Source organism: Castanea sativa, chromosome 5, assembly GCF_040712315.1.
Source record: "Castanea sativa cultivar Marrone di Chiusa Pesio chromosome 5, ASM4071231v1".
In the NCBI taxonomy this organism is placed as follows: domain Eukaryota; kingdom Viridiplantae; phylum Streptophyta; class Magnoliopsida; order Fagales; family Fagaceae; genus Castanea; species Castanea sativa.
In genome coordinates, this window is record NC_134017.1 from 15,658,407 (window position 1) to 15,669,258 (window position 10,852).

The window sequence follows — 10,852 nt, forward strand, 5'->3', positions numbered from 1 at the left end:
CCGAGTTTGTACCCTGTTAAGTTATAGGCCCAACTGGTCTAAAAAACCTCACTTTCGGATAAAGTAATAAACAAAAAATTAATAAAAATTAATAATTTTTTTTTTTTAAATGGAACGTGGCCAACATGCCATGTGATGGTCAATTTCTCTTTTTAATTTCTTGTTTCGGCAATGTTGGTCAATTACACAAAGCCTACAAGGCTAGATTGACCTTTGAGTTTTTGTGCGATTTACAAATTAGATTTTTTTTTTTTTTTGGGGACTATTTTACAAATTAGTGTGACACTCGTTTCTTCCCTCCCAAAAAATCTTCCATCCCAAAATAACATAAAACAAAACAAAATATTTTCAAACTTTCCATCTATCATTTTCCATGGAAGGGACAGGAGTATGTTTTAGGTCAATCCTTCAACCCATCCCCTTGCACACGTGGTCATGCATGATGCATGTCATTAGATTGAAAGGAACAAGAAAAAGAAAAATGGGGTAAAAACACAAGAGTTTTATATTATTTTCAACAACCGCTCAAATTACTTATTATGATTGACGTTTGACATTAACGATAATGGTGTCAAATTGTCAATGATGATTTCAGATAGAATTGATATTATTCCAATTACAATTTAACATAAACAAACCCATCTTTATCTATCTATTTATACCTCTCTTTTTTGGGCTATACACATGCAGTCCCTTTAAAGTGAAACCAGTCATAGTTTTCGTCCCTAAGTTAGGCAGCTCTCAACAACAATGACCCTTCAATCCTTCTCAAACCTTGTTCTCATTTGGCTTTATTTTAAGTTGCTCCAGATGTCTATTGAGTATAACACAGCTCAGCTCGATCAGTCCTATATCCATTTGATCTAGTCATGTGTCTCCAGCTCAGAAAGAATGTCTAACAAGCATCTTTGTTTGGAATGAAAAAAAAATGATCGAAGGGTCCAAAAATGATGAATAGAATATATATTATGATATTGGATTTGCATCACTATCAATGGTCTGCTTGAAAGGATTTTGGTCCACACTTTTGAACAAAAGGAGTATAATGTTATACTTTCTCCCCACCCAAAGCCGAAAGGAACATTTGAATAGTGTACTTAGCAGCAGCGGCATCAATGGAATCCAAAAAGGGAAGAAAGTGTAGAGGCTTTACAGCCCATCATTGTTTCACTTATAGGAGCTTCACTGATCAAGATCACGTCTGCTAATAATTACTCAAATTTGTAGGGGCTCATTGCCAAGAAAAAAACAAAGGTGAAAGGTCTAATTCAACCCAAAAAAAAAAAAAACAATTTGAGAAGGGTCTAGCTTTGGGCTAGTAGCAGAAATTTCATCCAAAATTTCATTGTTTGGATGAGGTTTTTATTGATTCACTTGCAGTTGATTAAAGTACAGAGTTTTCTAGGAAAAAATGAGGCTTTAAAATAGCATCCAGATTGTACACAATTGAACCTATAGCTAGGTCTAACCTGTAATTTCCATAGGTGTAGAAAAACTAGCCCAAGGAAATGCAATTTTAGGTTAAAATTACTGCATGCACTAATCCCACTTAAGAGCATCTTTTGGTCAAATTCAAAACCTGTTAATTTTGACAAAATTGTCGCAATAACAGTAATGCCCACAACCGTTTTATCAACTCAAAGTTTCTTGGTCCCAAAAATATATGCGAAATATTTTGCTTTTCTAAGGTCAAAAAAATGCTACATGGTTTTCAATGTCTTTGTTCCCCATTTGATGTAACATTTTTTTCTTTCATTCATGCGGGGTGTTGTATTTGTACCCAAGTTTATGCAGCCATTTTGAAAACCATTTAGGTTGAAAGTGGTATGACCAAACAATTAGTCACTTTAAACATTGGCTTAATCAAGCACACGCTTACCCCATGTTTAGTACAAATTCAAGATAATTGGGCTTAATGGTTTAAGAATCCGCATTCTTATCAACATTCTTCCTAAGTTTTGGTATCACCACAATATTAAATACAAACCAAAAATATCATAACTTGTTACTCAATAGTGCATTATCATAATACATTTTTGTCTGGCTCTTTTAAACTTTCTACAAGAGCCAAGAGGATTAAAAGAGGAATTCTGAACAAAGACAAAACAAAACCATCCATGAAACATCACTTGGACTTGTGAGCTGAAAAATTATCTTTTCTTGCCAACGAAACTATGCACCAAAATGTTAAATGGGAACAGAAATCAAATCTCCTTCAAACTTTCACTATGGATCTTTTTGGAGAAAGATTCCTCTTTCTTCACCTCATTTGAGAGTCAAGTGATAATTTCCCCTGCTTTCTGCTGCCAACTGAACATGAAATGCAATCAACTTTTAATTAGAGACATTAATGGGAAAAAAAAAACATTTCATAAATACAAGAAACTATGTATATACTTATGGAATTTGAAAATAAACTTACGGCTAAGCCCAGAAAGTTCAGAGCTCTTCAACACGCGCAGCCTCTTAACCGTAGATACAAACATTCTGTAAATTATAAATTGAGAAATTAAATTCATAAAACAAATCATACAATTAATCAAGAACTAAAGAAGTTGGTATGTCCTAACATTAGTTAGCTTAGCAAGCTGCCAAATGCAAGAGCCAAAATATGTCATACAACTTTTGTATGTGAAAAACAAGGTGTTACATTGAGTTCTGGGAATGAATAGATAAAAAAGGTAACAAACCGTATTGTACTACTGTGATTAAATAAAGGATTTTATAGTTACAAGATTAGGAATCAATGCTGTTTTACCGGGAAGATTAAACTAAATACAGCCATAAAATGTGCTATAGACTCAATCGCTAATTGTAGGAATATAATAAAGGACAGAATAATCTAAATAAATCAAAATTGCATCAGATCCACAGTGTTAAGATGCTTACTGCCATGGGACATCCCCAACAAGCATCCTGTCTCCTTCATTATCCTCATAAACAAGAGTATATTCTCCACTTCCAACCAATAAACCAGAAATTGCTTTCTCTTCCTCTTGCTTGTTCTGGATTCCACCAGCAGAGGAATCTCTTTGAGCTAAACAATAGAGCATAGGACAAACAAAATGAGATAACTACAACACTGTGTATTGAATTCATATACGCATGATTTAACAATATGCTAAAACATAGACAAACAATTGAATGAAAATACAAAAACAAATATACTAACAACAATAATTGGAGGAAATACCTGAATGTTAAACTTCCTCACTATCTCCAAATTAAAAAACAAAATTCCTTCTTATTCATAAAGGGACCACACCACAAACTCATGCATTAAACAAATTGATTGCTAAAGAGAATTTGACCACATGGCTTAGCTATCTAATAGAATTTCTGATCTGATGGCCTACCTATTTTATAAATACTATATAATATGTCTAAAGTAAGAATGGCCATACTGACATCAGTAACTATCATACCGAAATTATGTTGAATAAGTTGATATTACTGCCAAAGAAAATAATTTATTTAATACCACGCTCCCCCCCAACCACTTTACTCAATTATATAAACTACAAATAAATTGATCTAAACAAAAATTGACAATATCTGACCCCTTCATCCCAACAAACACACGCACACAAATTGACTATAAAGATAAATTAATTGACAAAAATGAAAGAGATAACAAATAGACTATATGGGTCTAAATTGAAAAGGAGATTAGTAGAAAAAACCTGCAAGTAGGCCTCTAAAGAGTTCATCAACTGCAGAGGAGAGTTTGTCATAACTGTCATAAGCTTTGAGATCCACTTTTCTGCCAATAGGAACTCCATCCATGTTGATCTTCACAAATAGACCTTTGTTGCAAGTTTCATCTGGTTTTTGACTAGCAACCTTGTCTGTGACACCATTTTGAGACTCGGAAGCAGGTTTTGAGGAGCTGGTGCTTGCAAGATTCTTCCTGAATGAACGAATTGGAGGCCAACCCACAACTGGAGCAGGAGCAGTCCTATTTTTGGAGAGGCATTACAACAAAATTAAGATCAGAAAACACAAATACACAATAAAGTCAAAAGAGATTAAGCACCTTTAGCTTTAAAAATTATTTACACTAGAGTAGCTACAAGCCAAAAACTTAAGTACCATGATGAAATTTGTTATAACCAATACTATTCAAGTTGTACATAAATATTTATTGGTCTTTTACTAAATGAATAAGGGGGGTACAATCGTACACACAAATTTCACAATTCAAGGAATAAAAGATGGTCAAAGCAAGCATAATAGAGATAAAATCCAAACTTTGTTTAATTAGAATTATTTGATACGGAAAGAGGGGATAGAAGGAGAGATAAAGAGGCCAAGACTTGCACAAAATAGGAAGCATATGGGACAAAGCAAAAGCTGACAGTTAAAATTAATACGGGCAGGTAAGAAATTAGAGGGCCAACAAGAGAGGAAAACAAGTTACCTTGTTGAAATTTAATGAATGAATGGGTAAAATATATATAAGATAAGGTTGAAAGCTAAAGATCTATTTATGCATTAGAAACATAGAGAAATAGAGCAATTATGCATGGACCACACAACATCAAACAACGTGACACTGTGTGAATGAATATCCTCTGTCCGAATGATAAAAAAGAGGAAATATACATAAGAGAGGAAAAAGCTGAAGCACCTTTTCTGAGAGCTGTTTGGCACAGCTGTCTTTGCAGAAGATGGTGAAAATCCTTTCTTCTCTGCACTTTGCAAGTCTACCACTTTAGTGCAACAAGGTTGTGGTGCTTCCTGAGCCATGACAGGCAAGCTCTGAGGTGTTGAAGGGAACTGAAGAAATGATGGAGCTTTTGTCTGTTGTTGATTGTGGTTCTTTCCCTGGTAAGCTGAAGAAGAAGAAGGCCATGGGGATGACAATACAGCCCCAACTGGGTTCTCAGAGGAAGCAGCAAACATCTGAGTTTGGCTTCCATTGCTGTTGTTATGGGTCCTGGAAGAGAAGTACCCAAGAGAAAGTAGAGACTCATCTCTTTGTCTTTGGTTGTTTTTGTTGTTGTCTTTCACAGACCAGTCTTCCCCTGGTGGACCAAGCCTAAGCTCCAACTTTTTCTCCTCTGGAAAGCCATGCCTTCTTTCTCCATCTCTGTTCACAAGCCACTCTCTCTCTTTTGAAATCAAATCCAACAACTGAGGATAGGCTTCCTCATTTCTCAAAGATTTCTCCATCTCTAAACCCAAGACTGTTCTGAAAATTATTTGATTTCACCTTCTCTCTACCACTCTGTCAAGCTAAAAGCAAGAAGATTTGTTCACCTCACTGGAAAATGCAAAATATATATCCATTAGAAACTTCATAAAACAGATGCAAACTACATATAAAACAAAAACAAAAGCTAAAAACTTTAACTTTGCAACAGCTTTGAAGAAAGGAAACAAATAGAAAAACCAAAAACCAGAAACTTTACATACCTCAAAGAGGTTAACCAGAGCTCAAAACCATAAAGACCCACATCCTTATATCAACAAAAACCAGTTCTTTTGCTTCTGATTCAAAACCCCAGGGAGAAAGAGAAGAAAAAAAAAAGTGACTTTCTTTGAGACCTCGGCTACCAAAGCAAGAAAACAAAGGGAAACTATGAAACACTCAAACTCTTAAGAGCTTCAACCCTTGAAACCAAAAGTACAATATTATAGAATGCCCAAAGAGAAACCCCACCAAGTTAGAAAAACAACCCAATAAGAAAAACAACCCAAAAGCAAAGATGGAGCTATAATAGCATGGGATTGTTAAATATCTAACTTTTCTCTTTAAAAACTTTAAATTCGCACGCTTAGTGGGTTCTTCACTTCTTCCTTTCTCTATCTTATATCTAATATCTTTCTAGGACTTGGACACAAAACAGAAGAGGCAAAAAAAGAGAAAGAGGATGATAAAAACCAGAGAGATTCCCCTTCGCTCAAGAACTCAAAACAGAAAACGGGAATAAGTGCAAATCACACGCAATCAGAGCCCCCTAAAAACCTTATAGGTTGTTCAGCTCAGGAAGCAACAAAGCGTGCTGTGCTGACCTGCCCCTAAAGATACCTCCCCTTGGGTCTACCACACTTTACCAACAAACACACACATGCACAAACCACAACCACAACACACATTATTAAGTAAACATTACCCTCTCTCTCTCTCTTATTAGCACAATATCCCAAACATCTTACCCTTTTATTTGAGTCTTGTCTAAGAGAAAGAGAGAAAGTTAGTAAGTAAGACAAAAGACTTATGTGACATTCTTGCTACCAAAGTCACACCCCACTAACTAATAAGTCCATGTTAATTAAGCTTTGATTTAGTTACAATCTTAAAAAAAAAAAAAAAAAGTGAAAGAGAAAGTGACTTGGAGCATTGTAAGCACACAACCCCAAAAACATTTTCCCATTTGTTAGTGTCAAAGTCACAGGTTAAGTAAAAGATAATTAAGGTTACTTATAAGAAGACATAGAAAGAGAGAGAGGTAATTGACTCTTTTGAGGTCTAAATTAAACCCGAGCTGCTTTTTAAAGGGGTCAAGAATTGATGGATTGGATGGCTTTGATAAAAATATATATTTATTTATTTTGATTTTATAATGTAAAATTTACTACTATGAGAGAGAAAAGTGAGAAGTAGTGAGAGAAAGCAAGGATTTGCATGATCCATATTTGCAGGGCTTTGTGCAATAAAAACATGTAGATCCCATGATCTTGTCTGCTCTCTATAAATCTTCTCTCTCTCTCTCTCTCTCTCTCTCTCTCTCTATTGGGTCGTTTGGGTTTGGCTTTGGGTTTGGGTTTGGATTTGAAGAGAGGGCCCCCACATTACATTGGGTGTGAACTATGATTCATAGCCGTTGGATTTATGACCAAGATATTCCTTGAGATATGAACTTAACTACTACTCAATACAGGACTCTGAACCTAACAGCTTAAAGGAAAACTTTTCTTTTGTTTGCATTTTCTGTATGCAATCAGAACTCCACGTACAACAACAGTTACCATTTTGAATAACTCAGGTAAAAGTCGCATGAACCTTGAATTTACATAATTTTTCTACGTCCCAGGTGGTTCGCCAATGACCAAACCAGTAAGGAAGGGAACCTGAGCTTTATTTGACCATGATACCCTTGATTATTAAATTTAGCCTTTAAGATCACGCCCTTAATTTTTTTTTATTTAATTATTATTTTGTCATTGTGTGTTTAGCTTTTTAATAGTTTATTTTTAATCATGCCCTTAATTTTTAGGGTATTGTTTTTCTTTTTTAAGTGCTACATTCACAATATTTTTTGCAACAAATTCAAAGTGTTAAGTTGTTACTGGTTCTAATTTGAATATACTATTAAATTATTTTTTTGCCATCAATAACAATCTCTAACATATTGCTACTTAGGATTTGTTATGAAAAAATTTTATGAACGTAGTATTTGTCTCTTTTTTTCTTGTTTTTCATTTGATATAAAATACTATTTTATTTATTGCCTAATATTTAGGATTAATTAATACCATTAGAATGAAAAAAAATAATCCTATTAATTAAAATTTGAGAGACTTTTTTTTCTACTTAGGGTTTTAAGCGATCGCATCCATTGCTTATAGTATGGAGCTGGCACTATTGTAAAATAGTGGGTTGATTGCAAAAATATCTTAATATAGGTCTATTTGAAATTCACTTATTTTACTGAAACTGAAATTTTTTTGTTAAAAGTATGGTTAATATAAGTAAAAGTTAGCTGAAATAGTGCAGTGAGACCTATAAATAGTACCAAAAAGTGCAATAGCGCCTATAGATAAGAACAAAAATAAGCTAAATAATAAAATAAGCTAGATTTTGAATTTTTGTCAAACCCACGCTAAGTAGTTAAGTACTATATAGCATTGTAAAATATCTTAATAAGTAGTTTAAGTACTATATAGCATTGTAAAATATATATATATATAATTCAACACAAAAGTCTTTCACTTTTAGATTATCATAAAAAGGCTTTCACTTTTAAATTGACGTTGCAAGCACCAACATGCAAAAGTAAAAAAAATTAAAAATTGAAAAGGGACGTGCGCAAGATCAAATCCCTATTGTCAAAATATTATATATTTCAATAAAATTGACAAGAATAGTCATGACTCGTGTAGAATCAAATAATAGGATATAATATATAACTAGCAATTTTTCAAAATTTTAGATGTCAATGAACCTAACACGTGGGGCATTTCTTATAAGGACTATTTCTAGTCCACATAATTGGGCATGGTATCTCGTTTTTTTGGTCATATATCTTCCTATTTTGGTTTGGCTATTTTGAATAGTCAAATAGACAAACACCAAGCCCCCACGTGTCAAAAAGCGAATATGGAAATTTGGAATGTGTTATTTTCATCAGGATGGTGTATAGGGATTAATGTGAAGGATTCAACAACAACATGCAAATGCATGAAGTATGAAGTGTGAATTGAGTTTATCTATTGTTTAATTTCCAAATATGAGTCTATGACTCTATGGGCGATGAGTGCATTTTCTTTCATGTAGCGATCATTTGAACCTAAATTGCATGATGGTATGATTGAAAATGATATATATTCGAGTGTCTTTGTTGCATGCAATGCATATAGAGAAAAATCCATTCGAATGTACTATTGGGGTACAATAATATTTCCTTTGGTAGGGTATGATCCTTTTCTTTTTGTTTCATTATATATATATAGTCCGAAAATAAACATTTGTATTACAAAAAAAAGAAAAAGAAAAAGAAACAAAGACATCATTGGAAATTAACTTTTACATGATATGTTGTTTTCTTTTACAGCTCGAAGATTATGTTAAAGATATCAACATGATTATCAAAAAGATAGCTTTTTCCTTTCCAACAACTTGCAATGGAAGATGCTTGTGTGTGTTTAAACAAGTATTATCTGTTAATGAAGATAAGCAAGTTTTTTTTTTTTTTTTTTGGATAGGAATGAAGATAAGCAAGTTGATTAGAATGAAAAACGTTGCAAGCACCAGAGAAAAAAAAAGTAAGAACGACAAGAGTCTCAAGATAATGAGAAATATATAGTATAAAACAATATGATTTATGACACACGATCGAAACATTCCACCGACAGAATTTGATTTGAGATGCTAAACCATAGATAATGAAATCCAATACTTTGTTTGATATGAGTTATCGTATATATCTTGTTCTTTATGTTTATTTTTATTTGATGAATACTTTTCTTTTTCTTGAAATGAATGAGACGTATATTCAATCAAATAAGACTAAAGTGTTTTATCAAAAAAAAAAAAAAAGACAACAGTAAATTGCCATCTACATTTTAATGTCAAAAAATAAATAGTAATATTTTTTAAGTAAGTAAATAAGAGAAAGGGATGCATGCATGGAACTCATAAGCAAAATTCTAAGCTAATCTAAAAAGAGTATTTAAAAATAAACTAATCTTTGACAAATATTACCAAAAACTTGTTTATAACTGTTCAATCAAAATCCATATAGTAGTTTAGAATTTATTTAAGCATTTCCTTAAAAGACAATCTAAATCCACTTCATCTTTTACAACTTAATTAGAGCTCATCACCAAAGTTCAAGAATCTCAATTAAGCTAACTTTATCTAATGTTCACAACTCCGATACTATTTTTTATCTCAGTTTTATTTCAAATAATTTAGTTTTCAATTTTCAGAAAATAAAGTAGTTTTTACATTTTTGTCTCACATTAACCAAATGAGCTACCAGAAGTAAACAATCAAAATAGACAATTATTGTCGCTCCATATTTCTTATTGTATATCATCTGTACACATCATTCATTTCATGTTTTAAACGTGAATATCAATAGAAAAAAAAAGTAATGTTAAGTTCACAACATTTTCACAATAAATTTTAGTTGACAAATTACTAGTGAGAAAAAAAAGTGATGTTAGTAATGGATTTTGATTAATTATAACCAATAATAGTTTGTCACATGTGTAGTAGTGGCTCCAAGAAATTTGTTTGGGGGTCATTCAAAAATTTTAATTAACAAAATTAATAAAAAGAAAACCTGAACATATCGAGCCATAGACAAAAAAAAAACATGAATTTTTACAATTTCCTTCTACAAGTTTTCAAATTTTAAATTGTTACACAATAGTTTATTATGAGTATTTATTGCCAATAAGAGTAGCTATAACCATAAAATAATTCACTACATGTTTACTTAACCAATCAAATGCTTGAATAATCACTAACTTTGCAATTTTTTTTTGAATTTTTCTAACTTTATCACAAAAAAGTTATTATAACATGAGAACTATACACACTCATGTAACAAATCCTCTCTATTTCCTAACTATTAAATTATATAAAGTTATATTATACTTATATTATACACACAAGCATTCACGTACACATCATTATTCACACAAATGACATTATAAAAAAAAAAAGTAATGTACACCATAAATATTAGACACACTCATACAAATATAATACAAATTTATAATAAAATGCTTGAATAATCACTAACTTTGCAATTTTTATCACTAACTTTGCAATTTTTTCTTGAATTTTTCTAACTTTATCACAAAAAAGTTATTATAACATGAGAACTATACACACTCATGTAACAAATCCTCTCTATTTCCTAACTATTAAATTATATAAAGTTATATTATACTTATATTGTACACACAAGCATCTACGTACACATCATTATTCACACAAATGACATTAAAAAAAAAAGTAATGTACACCATAAATATTAGACACACTCATACAAATATAATACAAATTTATAATAAAATGCTTGAATAATCACTAACTTTGCAATTTTTTCTTGAATTTTTCTAACTTTATCACAAAAAAGTTATTATAACATGAGAACTATACACACTCATG

General features: G+C 32.0%; 1 protein-coding gene across 1 annotated transcript; it reads right to left on the reverse strand.

The window, feature by feature from the left end:
- Positions 1–1,975: 1,975 nt before the first annotated feature.
- On the reverse strand, positions 1,976–6,180 carry LOC142634381 (auxin-responsive protein IAA26-like). The gene is made up of 6 exons (XM_075808676.1): positions 5,419–6,180; positions 4,631–5,266; positions 3,684–3,958; positions 2,890–3,037; positions 2,423–2,487; positions 1,976–2,310 (listed from the first exon to the last, which is right to left on the reverse strand). Exons 2-6 carry the CDS (start codon positions 5,173–5,175, stop codon positions 2,261–2,263), a joined length of 1,083 nt encoding a protein of 360 aa, XP_075664791.1. The 5' UTR covers positions 5,176–5,266; positions 5,419–6,180; the 3' UTR covers positions 1,976–2,260.
- Positions 6,181–10,852: the final 4,672 nt, after the last annotated feature.

Coding starts and splice junctions, on each gene's coding strand:
- LOC142634381 (XM_075808676.1), bottom strand. CDS start 5,175: ATGGAGAAATCTTTGAGAAATGAGGAAGCCTATCCTCAGTTGTTGGAT. Junction 3,959..4,630: donor CCAAACAGCTCTCAGAAAAG/GTGCTTCAGCTT, acceptor CTCCAAAAATAG/GACTGCTCCTGCTCCAGTTG. Junction 2,311..2,422: donor TGAACTTTCTGGGCTTAGCC/GTAAGTTTATTT, acceptor TTTCATGTTCAG/TTGGCAGCAGAAAGCAGGGG.